This window comes from Trematomus bernacchii, unplaced genomic scaffold (genome assembly GCF_902827165.1).
Source record: "Trematomus bernacchii unplaced genomic scaffold, fTreBer1.1, whole genome shotgun sequence".
Taxonomy (NCBI): Eukaryota; Metazoa; Chordata; class Actinopteri; order Perciformes; family Nototheniidae; genus Trematomus; species Trematomus bernacchii.
Genome location: NW_022987739.1, coordinates 31,292,980 through 31,320,729, shown reverse-complemented (window position 1 = coordinate 31,320,729; position 27,750 = coordinate 31,292,980). Strand labels below are relative to the sequence as shown.

At 39.4% G+C, this 27,750-nt stretch overlaps 2 protein-coding genes and 1 pseudogene across 3 annotated transcripts in view; 2 read left to right on the top strand and 1 right to left on the bottom strand.

Moving 5' to 3' along the window:
• The window catches only part of vwa8 (von Willebrand factor A domain containing 8), a gene marked incomplete in the record, with an annotated part of 121,664 nt that overhangs the window by 18,734 nt on the left and 75,180 nt on the right, over positions 1–27,750 (bottom strand).
• Positions 6,412–10,677, top strand: LOC117495681 (GTPase IMAP family member 8-like). 2 transcript variants are annotated; one of them, XM_034147116.1, is made up of 3 exons: positions 6,412–6,445; positions 6,628–6,687; positions 6,933–10,677. In XM_034147116.1, exons 1-3 carry the CDS (start codon positions 6,427–6,429, stop codon positions 9,389–9,391), a joined length of 2,538 nt encoding a protein of 845 aa, XP_034003007.1. In that variant the 5' UTR covers positions 6,412–6,426; the 3' UTR covers positions 9,392–10,677. The 2 variants fall into 2 exon arrangements, with proteins under 2 accessions (XP_034003007.1, XP_034003008.1); XM_034147117.1 differs by lacking the exon at positions 6,628–6,687 and having other exon boundaries at positions 6,419–6,445.
• On the top strand, positions 13,145–27,205 carry LOC117495680 (annotated as a pseudogene).

Below are 27,750 nucleotides of genomic sequence, written 5' to 3'. Positions count from 1 at the left end.
TATCAAACTACACCTGGTAACCTTATCATATCCCAGAATCAAGCGTGCATTTACTCGTACTTTGGTCAGAATCCAGACTGTTACACTCTCTAAGCGTGTCATAAAAACAAGGTATTTCACAAGAAGCAGACCTGTGCCATGTGCAAACAGGGAAGCATGTGGAGGCGAGGTGTGTGCACAGTTTGGTGCAGTAACACGTCTCTGTGCAGGTATACAGAGAGCCCTGTAGGCAGGTATGTTTAAATACAGTAGTGCTACTGTTGTTTGCAGTGAGCTAACACAGAGCACAGGCAGAGTCTGTTAGTCTGACCTGCAGCGGACTCAGGGTGCCCCATCAAAGAAGAGCTGACTCCGCAGGAATCTCAGGGAGTGTGTGTGTGTGTGTGTGTGTGTGTGTGTGTGTGTGTGTGTGTGTGTGTGTGTGTGTGTGTGTGTGTGTGTGTGTGTGTGTGTGTGTGTGTGTGTGTGTGTGTGTGTGTGTGTGTGTGTGTGTGTGTGTGTGTGTGTGTGTGTGTGTGTGTGTGTGTGTGTGTGTGTGTGTGTGTGTGTGTGTGTGTGTGTGTGTGTGTGTGTGTGTGTGTGTGTGTTATTATTGTATGACATTAATCTGTTTGAACTCTCCCTACTTTCTTAATGTAAATCAAATATGACTTTATTGTTTTTGTCTTATTTAGAGCACAAACTACTTGCCTTATTTACATGAAAATTGGTAGCAGAGAAAAGCATGGGCCAATTAAGAACCCATTAAATTCTGGAGTGTATCCGACATTCTCGTTCGTTAAAATGCAAGATGAGGCATTTGGTGTTCGTGGAGGTATGTGTGTATTAATCTATTCCCAGTCAAAGGATTTCTATTAGTTTTGTCTCAGTAGCCCTGGACCCCAATACACCTTATAAGAAAATCTATATTCCTGGATTCATGGAAACACAAAATGAGTATGTAAAAATGTAATAATGACACCTCTTCATACAATTTTCAGTGGCAAATATAGAAAAAGGTAAAGAGGTTTTATTTATTTCCCCCCCATTTACCCCTTAAAAATCTACTTGTATTTCCTTTAAGTTACACAGAACCCAATAATGAAGTGAGTGAGTTTGTATTATTAACTTAAACTCCAACCACTCTTTTGACATAAGAAGGAAGTCCCTGATCATCAAATGTATGATCAGTTTCTTTGACATCCACTTCTTTCCTTGCCTTGTGCACAGACCACAGATTATGTCCTCTACATCTGGAAGGCTCCACTATCTCTATCTATATGGCTATTAAATCTGCCTGTGATGTATATGTGGGCACCTTCACTATGCTCTCTCAGTAAGCTGCCCTGAAATGTTCCGACCCATACCGAAGGGGTCAAACTTATTGCATCATCGGCACAATGCCCGTCCATTCATAAACTCCCACCCCGGGTCCAGGCAGGTCATACATTTGGGGCTTGGAAACATTCCGGTTAGCATAAAATCAGGAATGTTGTGCAGCTGATGTGAGGAGAGCATGCAGAGTGACGTCCAGCTGGAAATCTGAACACTGTGGGCGTTTTTAAAGTAGCACTGCCCCTCGTGGTGGTGAGAGAAACTGCAGGCTGCAAGCATTTCTATTTATTGATATCAGAATTTAAGACTTTTCTTGTGGGTTTTTTTGTTCTGAAAAATAAGTCAAAATTCAATATTTTTTCAAAATGTTAAGCGTGGCCCTAATCCTCTTAGTAAAGAATCTGAATACTTTTTCTGCCACTATCCAACTTTTTTCTCAGAACTAAAACATATTTTTGAAATATGAAATATGTCTGAATTATTAGTGGAATGCTGTGCCACAGCATTCCACTATAGTACTTCAAATCTTTATTCTTTCCGCTTATTATTATTTCAGCCAATACTTTGGCTCTCCATAACTTCAGCTTACTTTCAGCTACAGAAACCATTCAAATATCAAACTATTCAGCCTGTTCCGGAATCGATGGGAAACCTTCAACTTTTTAAAAATATTTTATACTTTTTGAAATATTCAGCTTTTTAAACTCTTTTTTTTAACATTGAAGTCAATGGGAGATGCCTTCAAATCCTCTTTTCCTACACCTTGCGCCAAATGCTACTCCTTCCACATACTTTCAGCTAGACACTTCATTCCAACTTTCAAATGATCACAAGACCTTCAGCTATTCAAAATTGAGGCTGTTTTAGATTTTAGAGTGCGTGACATCATCACTTAGAGTGTAGAGGGTCTTAAAAATCTTCGGAAAAAATATTTTAAAACTGCTCTCAGAGCCAAAATATACAATCTATTCAAATAATTTCAAAAGATTTCAGGAGCATTATTAGTCTGGCCTGCTCAATTGCCTTCATCATATCAAACGGACACACCGTTCTGGCCCAATAGTGATCAGAGTGACAAAAAGTCCACCTAGCTCCCAATTGATTCCCATGTTAAATCTTTCCGGAACTTTCTTCAGAACAGAGAGAAGTACACTTTAGACAAACTGCTCCCATCTCCACATTTTACACACAAAACCAAAAAAAACAACATATATCAGTTCAATGGGGTTCCCTGATGCTCACGGTCTGGTCATTTTTTGATAGGAGCCATGGTTTTTGAACAGGTGACAAAATTGTCAGATACAAACCTCAATGCATTCTTAATGGGGAGTTTCAGGGGAGAGAGGAGAGAGAGAGGGCGATCAAGAGAAGAGAGAGAGAGGGCGATCAAGAGGAGAGAGAGAGGGCGATCAAGAGGAGAGAGAGGGCGATCAAGAGAAGAGAGAGAGGGCGAGCAAGAGAAGAGAGAGAGAAGAGAGAGAGGGCGATCAAGAGAAGAGAGAGAGGGCGATAGAAGATTGAGAGGGTGATCAAGAGAAGAGAGAGAGTAATGTAACCTCCTAATGTAATGTATTACTCCTATGAAAATGTTCAAAAAGTGCTCAAACTTCACATGTGTGCTAACAGTCCAGCCGTCAAGACATCTACGGGACAGTTTTGAGATTTCTTCAAATGCCGTTGCCATTGCAACACAATGCTCACCATGAAACACGGTTTTCTCATAACTTCAGTGAAAATGATCGAAATGGCCCAAAACTTCACAGGTTTGGTAACGATGCAGCCATCAACACATCTAAGCGTATTATGGGGTGTCATCAAATGCCGTTGCCATGGCGACAGATAATTCACCATCAAGTTAGTTCAAAAGTTTGCAGTTCAAATATTCTGCTGCTTTCCCAAGCCTTTTTACTTTCTTTTCTCATCTTAATGCAAATTCATTCACTACTACTTACATCTGATATTTAACTCCTTCAGCCTATTTTCAGCTCCAGAAACCATTCAACTATTACAGTATTCAGCTATTTCATTACATCAAGGCTATACATGTTTTTTTAAACCTTTTCTTTTAAATATTAAGCTTTTTCTGCATTTTTGTAGCTAAAAGCAGCTACCATTCAGCTAATAACATATTCAGCTTTTTCAGCTAAATTCAGCCACAAATGTTCACAGTTTACAGCATTCGCACGCATTTTCTGCAGGAAATGCATTTTCTAGTTTAGTTCCGTTTCTCACTTTTAGTTCCGTTTCTCAGAACTCAAACCGAGAAGTTTGAAAAAGTCAGAAATTTGACTTAGAATTCTTATAATAATATTTTTTTTATTTTCAGTTGTGGAAGTCAAGACTTTTTATAAAAAATAATTTTGAGTTTTTTCTCAGAAGTTTAAAAAAAGTCAGAATTTTGAATTTTCTGACCAAAAGTTTTTTGGTTTTGAGAAAAAAGTGTTCTTGAAAAAGTCAGAATTTTCAAAACTTCAAACAGGTCAAAACCTTGACTATTTCTTGAGAATCTCTGAGCTTTGACTTTGACTGGGTTGATCTGCTGACCTTATAAGGCGGATGGGCGTTCAGGGTGTAGCATAGCACAAGTCCATTGAGGGATATAGGCCTAAGTGTGAATAAAATCATTTAAAAATGAATCCTTAAATGTTTGGAAACCAGTGGAGTAAAGCTAAAATGGGGGAAATGTTCTTGTGTTTACGTGTGTGCCATTTAAAAGCTGTGCTGTTACATTTTGCACCAACTGCAGACAAGTGATGGAGGAGCCACTAACCCCTATATAAAGTGCATTACAATAATACAATAATATAAAGATATCTTTGGCTCTTTGCTGTATCAATTTAACATTTCCCCTCTGTGGTCCCCTCTACTAACTAGACCCCTTTATGTTATTAATATCTATGAATACATGTTGCTTGCACGGAGCGCTCTAAAATGTAAACCCAGGGAGATGAGTGGCACGAATCACTCCGCCTCTATCCCTCTATTTCACTGAAAAGGTCGAGCAGTTCTTGTTAAAGTTGTACATAATAGCATTACAAATCTTGTTATCCATACTCAAACTATGTTAGTTAACATACTATTATTATTAGCAGAACCCCTGTGTGAATCCAAACTAGAAGACGACAGCCAGTGTCGATTTGTGTGGAAACTCAGGTGAGTTGAGGCTTGTTAGCACTTTGAAGGGCTAGCCTGCTAATAGCCTATAGACAATGACAGTTCGTTTTTGTTGTTTATGGTCAATATACATTTCATATCAAAACAGTTGGGCTTATGAAAGTGATGTCTTGTGTTTTTGATTCACTTTCGTGCACATTGTATCATTGTAAATACATTTGAATAAGATCATTAGCGATTAGCAGCTAATCGCGAGCTAGCGCTAACTGTGAGCTGATGCTAAACGCTAGCAGGAGCTAATGGCTAACAGTACTTGTTATTTCGAAAAGAAGCTGATAGCATGCCTAAATATTAAAGGAGCATTGTTTTCATTTTAGTTAAAGCCACTCTCTTTTAGTAGTTCATTCATTTCATAAGCTGTTGTGCAGCTAAATGCTGACTCATGCTGACTAAAATGTGTTTTCATGGTTAAGAATAACAGTTAAAAAGTGGTTAAAAACTGTTAAAATGGTTGTTAAAACCTACAGTGTATAATTAATGTATTTCTGCTTGAATGTAAGATGTGTTGGTTGAAAATACAAGTTATTTATCACTAGTTAAAATACACATTGGTGATTAAAGTAAATCATTTCATTTTAAATGAAATATGCCTTGTTGTTTCTGTTTAAATTGTAAAACTTACAAACTAAAGATATTTCTAAGATTTATGACAGAAAGGACACTTTTATTTATATGTTATAAGTTCTCTATTTTTTATTTTACATTTATTTTCACATTGTGGGCACAATTTAATCTGAATGTTGAACTAAATGTAACACTTCCCAGAGTTATTCACGGCATACCACTATTCAGACCTAGGTAGATGTTAGTGCCTCTGTTCTTGGTGTGAGAAAGGGCTAGAGATGCTACACATGGAATTGTTATTTGTAATTAGATCAGATTTGATACCTCCAGTAGAAAGTATAGTATAGTTGTATATCCACCAGGCTTCCCAGATCCTGGTGTAAAGCTGTGATTGTTAAATATTAATTAGGCTGATGAACGTTTATCGTGTGCTCAGCTCAGTCTGAGAGCAAAGGTCGTCTCAAGTTCGGCTTCATTTCAGAGTTTGACATTTCATGGATGGAAGCAAAGAGGATCTCACCTGGTGAGTAGACACACCTGAATTATGATTTAAATAAACTAAAGTAAACAAAGTGTATCATTGTACAAAAGAAGTCGTTCTTAGTTGGTTGAGTAAAGAGTACTAAAAACACTAAACACTAAAAGTGTCTAACAAATGACATGTGTAATGTAGTGTAATGACTGTTACTAACCCTGAGGTACATGTACTACTCAGGTGATTAGCTGCAGCAGAATCACTGTTTGTAAAGTCACCACATTAGTACAGCAGAGCTTAAAGGAATATATACATTTTTGCAATGAATGAAAAAAAATGTTTGGGCGACCATGAAATGTACTTGTACTGAGAAATGTATTCATGTGTTTTATTGTTCTATAACTATAAATGATAAGATTGGAGTCTGAAGTTCAGACTGAATGTGAACAAGAAAGTTGAAACCTTTTTGATAAGCATTACAACAGCTATAAAAACAAGATCAGAGTTGCAAGTTTACGACCCTTGGAACCACATTAACCTGGTACCACTTGCATCACAACTATAACAGATTGGAAGATGATTTGTTTTTTTAAAGCATACTCATCGTCTAACCTAAGGTTTATCAATCATCTTTCACTTATATAAAGTTTTTATATATTTTGTTTATAAAATAGTTTTTGTCTCTTAAACACAGATTGTTAAGAGCATGTTTTGTTTTATTAACAGCAAACCTATTTTCAAACTTTGATTAACTTGACTTTATATACAAAGAGTAGACTATGAGTAGACTTTATTTCTATTATGAACTGAGTGTCTGACACATTTACATATCCTCTCCCTAGGTTCTTTAACCAAGCATTGGGTTTCCAGCTGAAGTAGATTTTTCCTGTAGTGACATTATGGCGACAGCATCAACAGGTGAGTTCAGAATTGGTTATTGTTAATTAATATAAAGAATTATAACCTTTGTACTTTAGTAAAATGTATGTGAATCTGCTGTTTATTGTGATATATTACACAACATAAGTAATTTAAAAAGAACAACCATTCCTTCCTCAAGTATTCATGAAATATGTTGTGAATGTTCTGATTTATTTTAGTGTCAGAAGATTTGCAACCTGTGAGGCGGCGCAACAGCTATGAATTACTGCCACCATACTGTGAGTTTAACAGAACTGAGTCAACATTATTTAATGTAAATTAACATCTAAAATCACAGTTTTGTAGATTGTGGGTACAAACATCTTTTTTTTCTCCATTTAATTTACGCAAGCTCTCTGTTGATTTTACTCGTTTCAAGATAACAGCTGACACATTTACTCAAGTCCACCTTTGAAAATATATTACTCTTTCATTAGTTTTTGGTTGAAGAGTAGTTTTTCTAATTCTGTGTTTTCCTTTTCAGTTTCTGAGCTGAGGGTAGTTCTGCTGGGGAACAGCTGGGCTGAGAGGAGTTCAGTGGGGAACTTCATACTGGGAGACACTGTGTTCAACACTGAGAAAGAACCACACCGGTGTCTGAGATTCAGTGGACAGTTTAAAAGAAAGAAAATAGTTCTTATCAACACCCCAGATCTGCTGCATCCCAACATCACCCAATGGCAACTTTCACAAGATGTAAAAGACTGTGTGAGGCTCTCTGATCCTGGACCTCATGTGTTCCTGCTGGTTCTACAGCCTGAGCACTTCACTGAGAACCACAAACTGAGACTCTGCAGATTCCTGCAACTCTTTGGTGATCAATCATTCAATCATTCACTGGTATTAATATCACCACCAGAAGAGAGGAGTTCAGGTTTCAATGACAATGTTGTAAAACATCCACCATTAAAATATATGATCAGAATATGTAGATACAGTTTTTTTAGTCAGAACCTTGACCATTCAGAGCTGTTAACACGTTTGGGTCAAATTGCAAAGGAGAACAATGGAGAGCATGTGAGCTGTGATGTGTTTGAGGATGCAGGTTTGATGATGGCACCAAAGTCTTCACACATCAAACCAGCTTTAAACCTGGTTCTGTGTGGGAGGAGAGTAGCAGGTAAGACTTCAGCAGCCGAGGCCATTTTAGGTCAGAGAGAGCTTCCTTCAGTCTCCAACTCCTCAGAGTGTGTTAAACATCAGGGAGAGGTGTGTGGACAGAGGGTTTCCCTGGTGGAGCTCCCTGCTTTGTGTGGAAAACCTCAGGAGGAAGTGATGGAGGAATCATCCAGGTGTATCTCCCTCTGTGAACCTGAAGGCGTCCATGCTTTCATCCTGGTCCTACCTGTGGGTCCCCTCACTGATGAAGACAAGGGAGAGATAGAGACCCTCCAGAACACATTCAGCTCTCGAGGCAACGACTTCACCTTGATTCTGTCCACTGTGGAGTCAGATCCTACAGCTCCAGCTGTTGTTAACTTTCTCAAGAAGAACAAGGACCTCCAGGAGCTCCGTCAGAGATGTGGAGGAAGACATGTTGTTCTCAACATCAAGAACCAGCAGCAGATCCCAGAGCTGTTTGGTGCTGTGCAAGAGATGAGAGGTAAAGGATCAAGGAGCTTTACAATGAAGATGTTCACCAAGGCTCAGATGGAGAAGTTTGTAGAGCTGGAACAGAACAGAGAGTGTCTCAGGATGGTGCTGATTGGGAAGACTGGCAGTGGGAAGAGTGCAACTGCAAACACCATTTTGGGCGGAAAATATTTTGATTCAACTGCCAGCTCAAAGTCAGTGACCAAGTTTTGCACGAAAGCAACAGGAAAGATTGATGGACGTCCTGTCGCTGTGGTGGACACCCCCGGTCTGTTTGACACAACACTGTCCAATGATGAAGTTCATGAAGAGCTTGTGAAATGCATCAGCATGTTGTCTCCTGGACCTCATGTGTTCTTACTGGTGCTGCCGATCGGCCGATTTACCCAGGAGGAAAAAGACACCGTGGAACTGATCAAAACATTTTTTGGCAAGAGATCTGGAGATTTCATCATTCCTATATTCACCAGAGGAGATGATCTGAATGATCATCAAACAATAGAGAGTTACATACAATCTGATGACCTCTTGAAACAACTGATAAAGGACTGTGGAGGGAGATACCATGTCTTCAATAACAAAGATCAGACCGACCGCAGGCAAGTCAGAGAGCTGATGGAGAAGACCAACAAAATGCTGAAGGAAAATGGCGGCAGCTGCTTCACCTCAGAGATGTTTCAAGAGACCGAGGCGGCCATAAAGAAGGAAGTGGAGAAGATCCTGAAGGAGAAGGAAGAAAAAATACAGAGACAGAGGAAGGAGCTGCAACGAAAACACATAGAGAAAATGGAAGTAATGAAGAAAAGAAAGAAACAAGAGAGAGACGAAAGTAAGAGGAGGAAAGCCAGACAGCTTGAAGAAATGGAGGAAATTATCAACAAGGAACGAGAGAAGAGAAGGAGAGATGAGATAGAGAATACAAGGCAGGAAGAAATTCAACGAATGGAATGGGAGCAAATACATGGCGGAGAAAGAGAGCAGAACAAAGAAGAGATAAAGAAGCAAAAATCTAAATGGAAGAAGGAGAGAAAAGCAGCGCGGATCAGAAAACAAGAAGAAAATGAAAAGAGACTACAAGATGAGCAAACAAAACTTAAAAGGTTGCAAGAAGAGTACGAGCAGGAAAAAGAACAACTAGGAAAACTAAGAAGAGAAAAAGAGATGAAGAAAAAACAAATGGAGGAAAACTTTCAAAAAGAACTGAAAGAAATGTATCTGAAATATGAAGAGGAGGCCAGAAAAGAAGCTGAAGAAAACAATGATATATGCAAGCGCTTGCGGGAAATAGAACAAGTGACGAAAAACCTTGAACAAGAACTGCAAAACCAAAGCAAGTGCACCATCCTCTGATCTTCATACTGACTCATGATCATCATAACGTCAGCTGATAGAGCATCATGTCCTCTTCATTGAACAGCAGATTTCTGGATGATAATTCTCAACAGGGTCCAACCCAAGCCACTCAGAAAGAACTAGCACTCATTGAGACATTTCCACTTTGTGAGTATCTTTTTTTTGGTTTGTTTATATACATTATGGTTTTACTGATTGCAAACGTAACCTTACCAGCTGTAGTAGAATGTTTTACTTTTTATTATCAATAGTTGAACCAACCCTCAAGGTGCAGATTAAACGTTGTCTGTTTTATGGATTTAAGGTTAAAGTAAAATAACTTCAGTAATGTACAGATCAGTTGGTGTAGGTGCGTCTTTTTAACATGGTGCGCTTTTCAGTGAGTAAATAAATGTATGAAATCAATCCTGCTATTGTAAATGTTCAATCAATATATAGCCCAATATCACACATTTTACATTAGTTTAATAAAGAATTAAATGCAATAGTAAGGTTATCATGTTGTCAAGAAGAATATTACATTCACCCAGGATAATTACCAGGAAAATTCTGATAGGAACTCTGAATAAGGACCTGGGGCTCGATACACTGCAACAAGTTAGAATGGCTGCAGTGTTTTCCAGGTTGAAAGACTGAGAACAAGGCTTTCAAAGGAGTTTAGATGTTCATGTAGGATTGATAAGTAGAATCAAAGATGGCTGCAGCTCCACCTCCTTGGCCTGTTCCTCGAGGAATATGTGTATTAATGTGACTGGGTGGAGTGGCCTCTCATCCGTTATTTTTTAAATATATTTACTGTTGTGTCTTACAGTATCTGTATTTTTACCTCTAAATGTGTGTATATGTATATTTGTTTCCATATATACACGTATAAGTGGGTGTAAAGGAGTGTATGTATATATTTATTTTTATATATTTGTATTCCCGAATAGAGGAATTGACAATAAAGTTGACTTTGACACCGCTGACATATTGTTTGAGTATCAGCCAAGTTTCAGTGAGTGATCATAAATACATGTTATCTTTGTTGCAGCCATTTTATCTGTATGTTTTATTTGTTAATCTGTTGTAATATTCTCCTGAACACTGGGTGGTGTAGGGGAGCAGGGAAGCATAAAGGGGAGCTCACCAGGACAGGGGGGTTGATTGAAAGTTTGATTTGTTTTTATATTATCAGAATAGACAGTATTGCCATTTACTCAGTGGTTTTGAGTCGAACATGTCGTCTCAGTAAGTGTGTTCATGTTCATGTTCTTGTGTTAATCACTCACTGCCACATTTGCCAAAAACAATGTTGTGTCATCCTTTGTTTTATTTACATATATCTCTCTATATTTAGAGCATGTGCGGCCACAAGATGTCGCCCTGTCTGTGAGCAGCTTGTTCTCAAAGTGTTGGGGTTTCTGTTGAATGATCTGCAATAAAGACACTTTTCTTGAAATACTGTGCAACAATCACCTTTATGTGAAACCATCATTGAAATGAATGTCCCAACATTTCTTTTTATGTGTCAATAAGTTCTGAAGTTCATAATTTTTAGCCATGGATGTGTACTTACAGTACACATTTATATTCTGGTATAGGTAATGTGTGCTTTTCTTCTATATATTAATATGTTAGCTTATTCTGTGTTATTGCATTCCTATTTTTTTTGCACCTGCTATGCCACTTTTGCTGTAACAATGTACATTTCCCCGTGGTGGGACTAAAAACGGTACGGTATTTATCGCGATATTGAAAAATAAAGAAAGAAAAATTGAATTTGTTTTTTTGAAATTTGAAATAAAATAAATCTGATTTGTAGAGCATTTTAGTAGGATAGTAGTATTTTACAGTGCCAAAAACAAAGTGACAGTAACAGACTGGAACAAGAGCAACCTGTGTTTTTTTACCTACTAGTACTACCAAACAAAGTAGGCATTTTCTTTGTGCCACTGCATCTCAGAAATAAACAAGGACATGTAATAATCAGACCCTGCAATAAAATAAATCAAGTTTCACTTTAGTTTTTCAAGTAACTCAACTCTAACTCACTCACTCAGCATCATCAGACAGATTTTTTTTAGGAATATGAGCATGTCCACATTTCCAGGTAGAAGCTGGGATGTTTGGGCGTTTACAATATCCCCTGCTGTGGAAAAAACTCTCTTGCTTGGTACTGATGTTGCTGGGACAGCAGTGGTCGCGTTAACCAAATATTTTTTTTAACAATGACGGAAAAATGTGAAAGCAGTCTGTCATTTTGACAGATTAGAACAAACTCGGAACAGCGCCAAAGTTTCCCCGCAGCGAGGCTCTGGTGTTTGCCGTGTTATGCATGCCCTCCAAAAGGAAATTATATAGTTTCCAAACCGTACTTTGCCGTACAAATCATTGAAATGTCTGGGAGTTTTTGCTTAGCAACATTTTACCAATCACAAACATGGACAAGTGTACTGACAGCGAAGCGTCATACTTCATTAATGAAAAGTAAACTAATATTAGACAAATATAAACTTTAAACATCCATGACTTAAACATATAATCCAGGATACAAGCCACATAGTTGCACCTGCAAGGTGAATATAGAACTGGTTAAAAAATAAATAAACTACTGAGTGTTTGAAAGCGTACAACAGTTTTATGATATCACTGCCCCATCTAAGACACGAGTGGATCTGACTTTAATTACATTTGAGTTGAGTGTTTCGTCAACCTAATGTGTTGCTTAAAATAATACTTCTGCATACAGTATGTGACAATGTAGGCTAAGTGTTGCACGGTCAGATACGGCTCAAAAAGCTGACTCAGATAAGGAAATATATTATGATATATTATGATATTATATGATCGATGATCTGATTGATGATGTGATATGAATGATAAGTGCGACACGTCGGTGTCTTCTCTTCATACGACAGTTTAAACTGTATTTCCTTTATCCTGTAATATGACTTGATATATTTAAACTCCGCACACTGAGCTCTGATCAGGCGGTGCTTTCACTGAGTCGATCTCTTTTCTATAGACGCCGGAGGCAGGCAGCGTCAGGTAAAACAAGTTATTTAGCCTTCCCAAACCTGAGCCTCACGCGCCGCCTATGATTGTCTCTCCACCACTTCAAAAACAATACCGTTTTTGCCAAGAAGGTGAGGCTTATTGACAGGGCGAGATATAAATATACTGTTGGTACTTCTCAATGTCTCTAGGTATGTAAATGTAGCCCTGTAAATACGATGTCGTTTTGTGTTATCTGTTTTATGTTCATGTTGTAACCTACTTGCTGCCATGTTGGACAGGTCTCCCTTGAAAAAGAGATCGATGATCTCAATGGGACCACCTGGTTAAATAAAGGTTTAAAAAATAAATAAAAATATTTGGGAGTTTTGATAAAAAAGTCTGAATTTAGACTTTTTACTTTTGATCAGAAAATGATTTTGTCAAAATCTTGACTTTTTTTTATCAGAAATTTGAAAATATTAGAATTTTTTCATAATTCTGGTAGAAAGTCAAATAAAATACAAATAAATCATAATTCTGGAAAAAGTCAAAATGTTCGATCATAAATCTATCGATTAGATTTCTGATTCGAAAATTATAAAAGTAGGGTAGACATGTGGAGATTATCCGACTGAACAAAACGTGATCCGTCTCTTGTGTGTCAACCACAGACCTTATTTCGAGAAATTGCATTGCTTTTTTGTCGAAGGAACCCATGCGCAGCTTACCTCCGGGTTTTAGGACGCGTCACTGTGGCACTCGCGCTTCCGCAATGCAAATCGGGCATGTCACAACATGGAGTCACACTCCCTTCGTAGCATGGACTTTATTTACAATTGACGGGTGAGTACATTACTAGAGCGATGTGAGAGTGCACAATGACATAAGTTTAATAATAGATGACTTCATTGATCAATGTTGGAACATGTCGTCTGCATTTAACCCAGCCTTATCTAGCTTACTGTTGTGATTGTTGATCAGCTGTCGTATTGTTGAGAGACTGTTTGGCATCATGTGCGCATTACTCGATTATGGCTGCGTTGGCTGGAACAGAGACGTGTAAAGTGTGTGTAGGTGCTTTTCAATAGTTTACTGAATGCCCTGTCTAAAACTGTCTAAAACCCCATGGTACGCCACTCGTAACACATTCACTTTGTACCACTATAGCTATGAATACGAAACTAAAACATAGATTGGTAGCTGATTTTTTTTTTTTAAAGCAAACTCATCGTCAAAGCTAATGATTATAACAAACTTATTTTCACTTATATACAGTTAGAAACATAGAGTAGTTTAGACAAAGTCATTGTTTCACAATATTCGAAAAATAAAATTGTCTCTAAAACAAAGATTGTTAAGAGCATGTTTTGTTTTATTAACACCAACAATTATTTTTAAACTCTCCCTAGGTTCTTTAACCAAGCATTTGGTTTCCAGCTGAAGTAGATTTGTTCCTGCAGTGACATTATGACGACAGCATCAACAGGTGAGTTCAGATTGTATTATTGTGGACAGAGTTGGGTGTAACAAAGTAACGCGTTACTGTAATAACATTACATTTGTCGGTAACGGAGTAATGTAACACGTTACTGTTATAAATTCAGTAATCACACTATAGTTACACACTAGATTCTCCCTTTGAGAGATTAGACTAGTAGTTACTACATTATTCAGAAGTTTACAGTAACTTTGGATAATAACACGGCGGGTTTAATACACGGAGCCTCTCTTTTCCTCTCCCTCTCTCTCTCCCCTGACAGCCCGCCTGTGTCTCATGCAGCTCGCTGATCCAGTAATGAGTCACCCGACACGACAGAACGTAATAAACATGTATAACTAGTTTAGCTAGTTCCAGGGGTAGATAAGATTAGTAAATGTGATGGTCTAACTTTTAACATTTTAAATATTTCAAGTCACTAGAGGGATTTCCGCCGCAGGTTTATATTTTCGTAACATTTGCGCGACTTGTCCACATGCAGCTGTCACAGGGGTTGAGCTGCAGACTGAGACAGAGACATGGCTGAGACATCAACAGCTATCACTTTCGAGGGGTTGAGGAGGTATGCCCGTTATTTTAAATGTGTCAGAAGAAAGGACAGGAATGTGACGGTAAGGTGCACTGCTGCAAACATAACAACATCAAACCTCTCCACAGGCCCGGCTCCAGGATGAAATGAGTGAGGGGGCTGTAAAAAAATCCGAGGGGGCGATTTCTTTTTTCACAACAACGAAAAATACTGGCAATGTAATTAATTGACACACCAAGCTTTTTTCCTTCTCACTGCTCTACAATCTCTTTGCTTCTTTATTTGTATTCCGGATTTACCCCTCTCGTTCTGTTCTTTTCCTCTGATCTTTAATAATAGATATTACATTATTAGATGGGTGCACTTTGGTTAACAGACTAACAGTTATTATTTAATAATTGTGAAATTGATTGTACTTTTTGATGGATGAATGATGCGGGTGAGGGGGCAAAGAATACAATTGAGGGGGCAATGCCCCCTTTTGCCCCCTCGTGGCGCCAGGCCCGCCTCTCCAAGCACATTTCTGTGAATCTGCTGTTTATTGTGATATATTACACAACATAAGTCATTTAAAAAGAACAACCAATGCTTCCTCAAGTATTCATGAAATATGTTGTGAATGTTCTGATTTATTTTAGTGTCAGAAGATTTGCAACCTGTGAAGCGGAGCAGCAGCTATGGATTAAACATTAATCATGTTTTATGCCGTTCGCCAATAGCCTACTTGATAAGTCGCTCGTAAAACACAGGAGGTATGGAAACTAAGAACACCATATGTGGTAAATTGTACAGCTAATACAACACAACACATTAGTTGTATTTCCTTTAACTGGTGGATTATGGATATATAGTTGCTGATCGACAGCTGGAACACAAACCACTAAATACAACACAATAATTCAGATCCAGTCGTCATGACTCCACTCCGGAGGGATTCCCCCATCATTTCTTACAGTTTCTCATCAAGGGGGGGTCTCCTGTCCCCGGGACAAACACACTGCCTGAGGAAGGTTATGTGTATTTGTTTTGTCATTAACTTTTTTCGGACCACTTATTTCTTTATTTTGGTGACGATCCGACCTCCATGCTGCTAATCTGGTTCAAACTGCATCCACCAAACAATATGATTTATCTCGACCTCCCCAAAATAACCAAAATCTGACACGGTGTGAGATGTCTTTTTTAGCTGTTCTGTCGTCATTTCCTGCGATCTTCTTCATGCAGACAGTCAAAATGAATGAATGAATGGGCGTTTCTTTGACTATTTATAGGCAAATATGGGCGTTATGTGAAGCCCGCAAAAGCTGCGCCGCATTTCGAGTTGATTGTGATTTATAAAAGGGAAACCGGCGTAGGATGTGCCGTACGCAAGTCCTGTGCCGGTACGCAGTCTTTTATGAATCGGAAAGTGTTGGTGCGTATTTGCTTTGTCCTACGTAAGCAACCTTCCCACGCCAATCCTACGCAAGGCTTTATAAATGAGGCCCCTGAGCTACCCTAAACTTCTATCATGAACTCCCTGTGACTGCCATACATCCATGGTGACTGCCCGATTTGCATCTCTGCCTGATTTGCATTGCGCAAGCGCGAGATGGTCCGCCATATTGGACAGCTACATACGGCAACCCAAATAGGACACTTGACATCTAGACGGCTGCCCAATTTGCATTGCGCATGGGCGAGTCTTAAACTTAAACGGGTGCCCGATTTGCATTGCTCAAATATCTATACATCTGACAAAATTAAGACTTTTGTGTTTTACAACAATTTGAGAGAATACATCTCTAAAGGTGAATTTCACCCCACCCTCTCTACAAATGAGCGAGGAGGTGCCAGAAGGTGCTATATATATATATAATTCCAAAGCTGGTAAAGACATTTCAAATTCAGCAATAATTGTCATATAAGAAAAATACTGATCTAATAACAGAGATTTGTTCTTGAATCAACTTTTTTATGGAAAATATTTTCCATTTTATTTAATTTGAAATAAAATGAAAGACATTCACAGTTAATGTAATTAGATAAAAATTATTAATGCCATACATTTTTGCATACATTCACAGTAAATATGACTTCAGTATGATAGCTGTCTAACATAAGTTAAATCCATTTCTCACTTATTCTAAGAATGTACTTAACCTACTAAAAGGAGTTGTTAAATAGTGAAGTTACGTTGTAATCAGAGATGGGGTCGTTACTAAAAAAAAGTAATATATTACATATTACATATTACTTTAAAAAAAAGTAATATATTACACTACTTCGTTACTCTCTACATAAAGTAACTCGTTACTTTACTCGTTACTTTACTCGTTACTTTACTCGTTACTTTACTCTCAGGGCCGGCCCGCCCCTCCCTACAGGCAGATCACGCAGACTGCTAAAGTTTCAAATGTTCTCTTTAGTTCAGTTTCCATTGTCGCATAAGACTGATCCAGATAGCTCTGACTATGGCTGTCCTCTGTCTCCTGCTATCTGTATTTTGCGCAGTATATCTCTGAACGATGCGATGGTGATTCCACTGTGCAAATGGGCAACATTACCTCTACTATGAAGGATGCTACAAGCCTGTCCATCTCTGCTTTGGTTACCGGTCCTCCAAATTCTAATTTGTGCCGCTTCAGAGTCGGCGGCGGCGCACTCACAACATCCTCACTCTGGGTTCGGGGGTCCTTAGCTATTAGCTTCACCTTAGCATGTGTTCTTTGCAGGTGTTTGTTGAGGTTTGACGTGGTGTTTGCAGCAGTGGATAACAGCTTCTGGCCTGGACACAGTTTGCACCTCACCGTCACATTCCTGTCTATTCTTCGGACGAACTCAAAATAATGGGCATACCTCCACCCCTCGAAAGTTATCGTTGACTCTGCCATGTTTATGCAGCACTGCACGTGGAGATGTGGACGCGCAAGTCGCGCAGATTACGTGCATATAAACCTGTGGCGGAAACCCCTCTTGTCTGTCAGTGTGATTATGACTGATTTTATAAAAGTAACGAAGTAACGCGTGTCGGGGCAATGTTAGTAACTGTAGTGTGATTACTGAATTATAAAAGTAACGCGTTACACTACTCCGTTACCGACAAAAGTAATATTATTACAGTTATTACACCCAACTCTGGTTGTAATATCAATAACTCATCCCTCTCGTTCAGATTAATGTTTTTTTCTGCTTTGCGAAACGCCACTGTGTCAAATGTCCTATTTGGGTTGCCGTATGTAGCTGTAGTGCCACAGTGACGCGTCCTAAAACCCGGAAGTAAGTTTCTTCCGGTTCCCTCGCCAAAAAAGCAATTTCTCCATAGGATTTTGGAAAAAAGGATCACGTTTTGTTCAGTCGGATAATCTCATCATTTTGTAATCATAAATCTATCGATCATAAATCTATGATTAGATTTATGATTCGAAAATTATAAATAGTGCGTCAATGTGGCACTCTATATGGCGGGCCATCTCTATGGAGCTAATTTCCTGCCATAACTCCACAAACAAACTAAACAGGTTTTACAAATGCCTCATGATTCACTAACAAACACAATGTGGTTTGCAAATACAAAACACCATCTACAAACTAATGCATTTAGTTTTGCAAAGAAAAAACGTATCTATCAAACAAACACATAACATGTTTCTAATAAATCATGTTTCAGAGACAAATTCAGCATAGGTTTTACAAGTACACAACTTTTATAACTACAACACTTTTTTTTACAAGTACAAAACCTTTTTCTTCTCACGGCGGAATATTACTGCCAAAAATCACGTGACTTTTGGCAGTAATATTCCGCCGTGAGAAGAAAAAGTTTGTATTTGCAAACCACATTGTGTTTGTTAGTGAATCATGAGGCATTTGTAAAACCTGTTTAGTTTGTTTGTGGAGTTATGGCAGGAGAATTAGCTCCATACATCTCGCACTTCCGCAAGTTCCGCAATGCAAATCAGGCAGTCACACCATGGAGTCACACTCCCTTCGTTGCATGAACTTTATTTACAAGTGACGGGTGAGTACATTACTATTCTCATCATTTTAGAGCGACGTGAGAGTGTACAATGACAGAAGTTTAATAATAGATTACTTCATTGATCAATGTTGGAACATGTCGTCTGCATTTAACCCAGCCTTATCTAGCTTACTGTTGTGATTGTTGATCAGCTGTCGTATTGTTGAGAGACTGTTTGGCATCATGTGCGCATTACTCGATTATGGCTGCGTTGGCTGGAACAGAGACGTGTAAAGTGTGTGTAGCCTACTGTATGTGCTTTTCAATTGTTTACTGAACGCCCTGTCTAAAACTGTCTAAAACCCCACGGTACGCCACTCGTAACACATTCACTTTGTACCACTATAGCTATGAATACGAAACTAAAACATAGATTGGTAGCTGATTTTTTTTTTTTAAAGCAAACTCATCGTCAAAGCTAATGATTATAACAAACTTCTTTTCACTTATATACAGTTAGAAACATAGAGTAGTTTAGACAAAGTCATTGTTTCACAATATTCGAAAAATAAAATTGTCTCTAAAACAAAGGTTGTTAAGAGCATGTTTTGTTTTATTAACACCAACAATTATTTTCAATCTCTCCCTAGGTTCTTTAACCGAGCATTTGGTTTCCAGCCAAGTAGATTTCCAGAAGTAGATTTGTTCCTGCAGTGACATTATGGCAACAGCATCAACAGGTGAGTTCAGAATGTATTATTGTGGACAGAGTTGGGTGTAAAGCGTTACTGTAATAATATTATATTTGTCGGTAACGGAGTAATGAAACGCGTTACTGTTATAAATTCAGTAATCACACTATAGTTACTAACATTGCGCGAAAAAAATACTATATTCTCCCTTTGACAGACTAGACTAGTAGTTAGTACATTATTCAGAAGTTTACAGTAACTTTGGATAATAACACGGCGGGTTTAATACACGTAGCCTCTCTCTCCCTCTCTCTCTCTCTCTCTCTCTCCTGACAGCCCGTCTGTGTCTCATGCAGCTCACTGATCCAGTAATGAGTCACCCGACACAACAGTAAATAATAAACATGTATAACTAATTTAGCTAGTTCCAGGGGTACTGTAGATAAGATTGGTAAATGTGACAGGTCTAACTTTTAACATTTTAAATATTTCAAGTCACTAGAGGGATTTCCGCCGCAGGTTTATATTTCCGTAACATTTGCGCGACTTGTCCACATGCAGCGGTCACAGGGGTTGAGCTGCAGACTGAGACAGAGACATGGCTGAGACATCAACAGCTATCACTTTCGAGGGGTTGAGGAGGTATGCCCATTATTTTAAATGTGTCAGAAGGACAGGAATGTGACGGTAAGGTGCACTGCTGCAAACATAACAACATCAAACCTCTCCAAGCACCTGCAGAGGCAACATGCTAACACGAAGCTAGTAGCTAAAGACCCCCGAACCCAGAGTGATGATGTTGAGTGAGTGCCGTCTCCGAACAAGCAGCAACAACTAGAATTTTCACCGTTATTAACTTGTGTTATGTCTTCCTTATTGCAATAGTAATTGTTATATGTGTGCACATGTAGGCCTAAGTTTTAAGTTTTGGCTATACTGTAGGCTGTTGCTGAGTAAGGCAAAAGTAATGTAAAGAAACGAGTAAAGTAACGAGTTACTTTATGTAGAGAGTAACGAAGTAAAGTAATATATTACTTTTTTTGAGAAACGACCCCATCTCTGATTGTGGATAATTAATATAAATAATTCTAACCTCTGTACCAGGGTTAATTACCGTTTTTTAGCTGGTAAAATGTATTAAAAACCGGTAAATTCAAAACCTGCCGGTCAAAATGTCCGGTAATAATTGGGGATGTTCCGATCGATCGGCCGATATTCACTCTTAATAGTTTGATCGGTGCTCTCTATAAAGGCAGATCAGGGGCCTCATTTATAAAGGGATATACGCTCAAAAAATGGCGTACGCCAGTTTCTACGCAATGTTTGCGATTTATAAAATACTAACTTGACGGGAAAATGTGCGGTCCTCCACGCAAACTCTAACCCATGCGTACGCACTAAGCACACACACGGGAGAGACGAAAAACTGCGACACCGTTGGCAGAAGGAAGAATGGAGAGAAATATGTGGAAATAATACCATAAATTAAACGTTACCTCTCATTTATCATATAGCCTATGAAGAATTAATTTTCAAACATTGATTAAAGCCAATCTTAAAATGATTAAACAAACGCCTGTTTGAGACTCCTCAGTGCTCACAAAAACATAACTTGGAGAAATAAATAAATACGGATATGCTATTTAAAACCACCTCGAATATGTTGTGTTAATGTTATGAAATGTTTTCTCATAAATGATGCGGTAAGCAGGAGGACAGAATAACGTCTAAACTGACGCCGTTTTGCATTTCTATAGGTTGTAGATACGAGCATGGTTTTATATACTATCACGTTTAATCATGTTTTATGCCGTTTGCCAAGACTTGATAAGTTGCTCATAAAACACAGGAGGTATTGAAACTAAAACAACATATATTTGGTAGATTTGGCAGCGGATATAACTCAACACATTAGTTTTATTTCCTTTAACTGGTGGATAGAGTTGCGGGGGGTTGAGACGCATCGACAGCTGAACACAAACCACCAAATAAAAAATAAACATGAATTGACTCCACTCCGCAGGGATCCCCCGATACTTTCTTACAGTTGCTCATCATGGGGGGGTCTCCTGTCCCCGGCACAAACACACTGACACACACTGTCTGAGGAAGGTTATGTGTATTTTGTCATTAACTTTTTTCGGACCACGTATTTATTTATTTTGCTGACGATCCGACCTCCATGCTGCTCAGGCCCGGTTCTACGGGGGTGCATAAGGGTGCATTGCACCCTCAGTTGAGTCGTTATGCACCCTCATTTGAAAAAATAAATAAATAATTTAAAGTGAAAAATATTACATATATAATAACAAGTAACGTTATTATGTCAGGTGCGCGTGACCTGTGCCGCTGCGCGTTCGTCATCTGCAAGGTGCTTACACAGCAGTCAATGATGGACATCAGAAAATTGTTAAAACAACCAGCCCTTATCGCCAGCAGTAACACTGCATCTACTGCAGGTATACAGTTCAGATCATGGGGACATTACGTTACCCGCGGCCACTGTCGTGGACACTAACGTCCTCCCGCCCGACTCGCCGGCTTTGCCCGCCTCATCCTCGTTGCCCCAAACACCGCCACCCCTCGTTGTAAATTGTAAAATATCCATAAAGAAAAAGTAAATCTGTTTACAGTTCTGTTTCATATGGGTGTTGAGATGTATCCATAGATCTCTTAATGTTGCTCTCAAAGTGCACCAGATTGATGCTTTTAACTTCAATATTTAAAAAATCTTCCCGGGGGAGCATGCCCCCGGACCCCCCTAGAGGGTGTTAGGTCCACTCCCCACTTATAAAAATAGCACTTTACCACTGCAAGGCAAGGCAAGGCAAGTTTATTTATATAGCACTTTTCAACACAAGGCAATTCAAAGTGCTTTACAAAAAATGAAAGACATTAAGAAAATGGCATTTAAAAACAGTCATTAAAAAGAAAAGATAATAAAATAAACATTAAAAGAAAAAATACATGGATAAAAGTTACAGTGCAGTTTAAGATGTGAATAGTTCAATTAAAAGCAGCGACAAAAAGAAAGTCTTCAGCCTGGATTTTAAAGTAGTAAGAGTTGCAGCGGACCTGCAGGTTCCTGGGAGTTTGTTCCAGATATTTGGAGCATAATAACTGAACGCTGCTTCTCCATGTTTAGTTCTGACTCTGGGGACAGAAAGCTGACTAGTCCCAGAAGACCTGAGAGATCTGGATGGTTCATAATTTAGCAGGAGATCAGAAATGTATTTTGGGCCTAAACCATTCAGTGCTTTATAAACCAGCAGTAGTATTTTGAAATCTATTCTTTGACACACAGGAAGGCAGTGTAAAGACTTCAGAACAGGAGTGATGTGATCCACTTTCTTAGTGTCAGTGAGGACTCGAGCAGCAGCGTTCTGAATCAGCTGAAGCTTTCTAATAGATTTTTTTGTGAGACCTGTGAAGACACCATTGCAGTAGTCGAGTCTACTGAAGATAAAAGCATGGACAAGTTTTTCCAAATCCTGCTGTGACATTAGTGCACCCTCTCTAATCTCAGATGCACCCTGAGTCATTTTGTTCTGGAACCGGGCCTGATGCTGCTACTCTGGTTCAAACTGCATCCACCAAACAATGTGATTTGTCTCCACCTTCCCAAAAGAACCAAAATCTGACACGGTGTGAAATGTATTTTTTAGCTGTTCTGTCGTAATTTCCTGCGATCTTCTTCATGCAGTCAGTCAGAATGAATATTAATACGGGGCGTTTCTTTGACTATATATAGGCAAATATGGGCGTTACGTGAAGCCCGCAAAAGCTGCGCCGCATTTCGAGTTGATTGTGATTTATAAAGGGAAACCGGCATAGGACGTGCCGCACGCAAGTCCTACGCTGGTACGCAGTGTTTTAGCATGATCACCTGAATCCCCGCCCACTATTTAGCGAGCTGCATGAGATACAGACGGGCTGTCAGGAGAGAGAGGGAGAGAGGGAGAGAGAGGGAGGGAGAGAGGAAAGAGAGGATCCATTTCTCCCGTGTTATTATCCAAAGTTAATGTAAACTTTTTAATAATGTACTTCATCTACTATAAGTAGTTTGTTTGAATGTAATAATTATGTTGTTTGTTGTTTGTGGAATCCTTTATTGAAAAATAAATCTGAATTTTTCGATCTGTTACGATTATATACTGATGCAATATAAAAATGACTCCCATTAACTGAGTTTTAAACATCAGCATATCCGGTCATAGTCCGGTAATTACCTGCTAACGGAAACTCTGCTACACAATTCGAATTATTATTATTATTGAAACATGACCGGTAAGTTTCAAATTTGTCCGGTAAAATAAATGATTTCCGGACATTTGACTGGCAAGAACAAATCCTAGCGGAAACCCTGCTCTGTACTTTAATAACATTTCTGTGAATCTGCTGTTTATTGTGATATATGACACAACATACATTTACGTAATTTAAAAAGAACAACCAATGCTTCCTCAAGTATTCATGAAATATGTTGTGAATGTTCTGATTTATTTTAGTGTCAGAAGATTTGCAACCTTTGAAGCGGCGGAGCAGCAGCTATGAATTACTGCCACCTAACGGAGTACAAATTATTTAATGTAAATTAACATCTCAAATCACAGTTTTTTAGATCGTGGGTACACCATCATTTTTTTCTCCATTTCATGTATGCAAGCTCTTTGGTGATTTAGCTAGTTTTGAGATAACAGCTGACACATTTACTCAAGTCCACCTTTTAAAATATATTACCCTTTCATTCGTTGATTATCTAATTCAGTTTTTTGTTGAAGAGTAGTTTTTCTAATTCTGTGTTTTCTTTTTCAGTTTCTGAGCTGAGGGTAGTTCTGCTGGGGAACAGCTGGGCTGAGAGGAGTTCAGTGGGGAACTTCATACTGGGAGAGACTGTGTTCAACACTGAGAGAGAACCAGACCGGTGTCTGAGAGTCAGTGGACAGGTAAAAGGAAAAGAAATAGTCCTTATCAACACCCCAGATCTGCTGCTTCCCAGCATCACCCAATGGAAACTTTTACAACATGTAAAAACCTGTGTGAGTCTCTCTGATCCTGGACCTCAGGTGTTCCTGCTGGTTCTACAGCCTGAGCACTTCACTGAGAAACACAAACTGAGACTCTGCAGTTTCCTACAACTCTTTGGTGATCAATCATTCGATCATTCACTGGTATTAATATCACCACCTAAAAAGGGGAGTTCAGGTTTCATTGAAAAGGTTATGCAACATCCAGCATTACAAGACCTGATCAGAATGTGTAGAAACAGATATGCGAGTCAGAACCTGGACCATTCAGAGCTGTTAACACGTTTGGGTCAAACTGCAAAGGAGAACAACGGAGAGCATGTGAGCTGTGATGTGTTTGAGGATGCAGGTTTGATGATGGCACCAAAGTCTGAACACATCAAACTAGCTTTAAACCTGGTTCTGTGTGGGAGGAAAGGAGCAGGGAAGACTTCAGCAGCCGAGGCCATTTTAGGTCAGAGAGAGCTTCCTTCAGTCTCCAACTCCTCAGAGTGTGTCAAACATCAGGGAGAGGTGTGTGGACGAAGGGTTTCCCTGGTGGAGCTCCCTGCTTTGTGTGGAAAACCTCAGGAGGAAGTGATGGAGGAATCATCCAGGTGTGTCTCCCTCTGTGAACCTGAAAGCGTCCATGCCTTCATCCTGATCCTACCTATGGGTCCCCTCACTGATGAAGACAAGGGAGAGTTAGAGACCCTCCAGAACACATTCAGCTCTCGAGTCATCGACTTCACCTTGATTCTGTCCACTGTGGAGTCAGATCCTACAGCTCCAGCTGTTGTTAACTTACTAAAGGAGAACAAGGACCTCCAGGAGCTCCGTCAGAGATGTGGAGGAAGACATGTTGTTCTCAACATCAAGGACTAGCTGCAGATCCCAGAGCTGTTAGATGCTGTGCAAGAGATGAGAGGTACAGGATCTAGGAGCTTTACAAAGGACATGTTCACCAAGGCTCAGATGGAGAAGGTTGTAGAGCTGGATAACACCATCAGAAGACTTAAAGCTGAACTGCAGGACGTTAAAAAGAAAACTCAGGAGGGAGATGATGATGAAAGTCAGAACAGAGAGCATCTCAGGATGGTGCTGTTTGGGAAGACTGGCAGTGGGAAGAGTGCAACTGGAAACACCATTTTGGGAAAAGAATATTTTGAATCAACTGTCAGCTCAAAGTCAGTGACCAGGCTTTGCAAGAAAGCAACAGGAGAGATTGATGGACGTCCTGTCGCTGTGGTGGACACCCCCGGGCTGTTTGACACAACACTGTCCAATGATGATGTTCAACAGGAGCTTGTGAAATGCATCAGCTTGTTGTCTCCTGGACCTCATGTGTTCTTACTGGTGCTGCAGATCGGCCGGTTTACCAAGGAGGAAAAAGACACCGTGGAACTGATCAAAACATTTTTTGGCAAGAGATCTGGAGATTTCATCATCATTTTATTTACCATGGGAGATAATCTGGAGGGTCATCAAACAATAGAGAGTTACATACAATCTGATGACCTTTTGGAAAAACTGATCAATGACTGTGGAGGGAGATACCAAGTCTTCAATAACAAAGATCAGACCGACCGCAGGCAAGTCAGAGAGCTGATGGAGAAGACCAACAAAATGCTGAAGGAAAATGGTGGCAGCTGCTTCACCTCAGAGATGTTTCAAGAGGCCGAGGCGGCCATACAGAAGGAAGTGGGGAAGATCCTGAAGGAGAAGGAAGAAGAAATGCAGAGAGAGAAGGAGGAGACACAACGAAAACACGAAGAGGAAATGGAAGCAGTGAAGAGAAGAATGAAAGAAGAGAGAGACGAAAGTGAGCAGAAGAGAGCCAGACAGCTTCAAGAAATGGAGGAAAATATCAACAAAGAACGAGAGGAGAGAAGGAGAGATGAGGAGAAGAGAATGAAAGAGGAGATGGAGAAGAAAAGGCAGGAAGAAATTGAACGAATTGAATGGGAGAAAAAACTTGTGAGTGGAGTGTTGGAGCAGAAAAACAAAGAGATGGAAAAGCAAAAGGAAGAATGGGAGAAGAAGAGAGAAGCAGAGCGGATCAGACTACAAGAAGAAAATGAAAAGATACGACAAGAGGAGCAAACAAGACTTCAAAGGATGCAAGAAGAGTACGAGCAGGAGAAACTAAGAAGAGAAAAAGATAGAGATAAAAGTGAGAAGGAGAAAGCCAGACAGCTTCAAGAAATGGAGGAAAATATCACCAAGGAGCGAGAGGAGAGAAGGAGAGATGAGGAGAAGAGAAGGAAAGAGGAGAAGGAGAAGAAAAGGCGGGAGGAAATTCAACGAGAGGAATGGGAGAAAAAAGTGTTGGAGCAGAAAAACAGAGAGATGGAAAAGCAAAAAGAAGAATGGAAGAAGGAGAGAGAAGCAGCACGGATCAAACAAGAAGAAGAAAATGAAAAGAGACGACTAGAGGAGGAAACAAGACTTCAAAAGTTGCAAAAAGAGTACGAGCAGGAGAAACTAAGAAACAAAGAAGATAGAAAGAGAAGAGAACAGGAGGAGGAGGAGAAGACAAAAGTAATGCAGAAAAAACATGAAAAAGAACTGGAAGACATGAAGCTGAAATATAAAGAAGAGGCCAGAAAACTAGCTGAAGAATCCGGCAACTTTGGAAAAATAATCGAGTACTTAAAACCCATTGTAAATGCTGTCGTAGTTGTTGTCACGAATGTTGTCACGCAAAGCGTGAAAAAAATTGCATTTGGCGAGTAGCCTTTAACAAGTTAAACCAAAAACACAAGATGATACAACCGGTGCACCATCCTCTGATCTTCACACTGACTCATGATCATCATCACGTCAGCAGATAGAGCATCATGTCCTCTTCATTGAACAGCAGATTTCTGGAGGATAATTCTCAAACAGGGTCCAATCTAAGCCACTCAGAAAGAACTAGCACCCATTGAGACATTTCCGCTTTGTGCGTATGTTTTTAGTACCAGCTGTAGTACAATGTCTAACTTTTCAATTGTCAATCGTTTAACCAACCCTCAAGGTGCAGATCAACTTTGTCTGTTTTATGGATTTAGGGTTATAATAATAAGTAGACTTGACTCATAAGCAATATGAGTATTAATGTGACTGGGTGGAGGGGCCTCATTTATGCTGACATAATCTTCGTGTCTCAACCAAGTTTCAGTTTATTTGTTAATCTGTTGTAATATTCTCCTGAACACTGGGTGGTGTAGGGGAGCAGGGAAGCATAAAGGGGAGCTCACCAGGACAGGGGGGTTGTATGAAATTGTTTTTATCTGTTTTTATATAATCAGAATAGACAGTATTGCAAATTACTGGTTTTGAGTTGAATAAGTGTGTTCATGTTCATGGACTTGTGTTAATCAGTCAGTCACTGCCACTACTTAACGGCACCAACATTGTTTTGTGTCATCCTTTGTTTTATTTACATATATCTCTCAATATGTAGAGCATGTGCTGCCACAAGAGAGCGCCCTGTCTGTGAGCAGCTTGTTCTCAAAGTGTTGGGGTTCCTGTTGAATGATCTGCAGCCTGACTGCTGTTTGTGCAGTGTGAATCCACAATAGCCGTGTTCACACCGCAGTACTTTTCCCACTTTAGTTCCGATATAGTTCCGAAATGTCGCGTTCACACCAAAAAGAGCCGGAACTAAAATGAGTTAATCAGAACCTTTTTTACCCCCTTTTCAGTCCCTGCTAGAGAGCAGGGACTT

Coding starts and splice junctions, on each gene's coding strand:
- LOC117495681 (XM_034147116.1), top strand. Junction 6,688..6,932: donor TGAATTACTGCCACCATACT/GTGAGTTTAACA, acceptor TTTCCTTTTCAG/TTTCTGAGCTGAGGGTAGTT.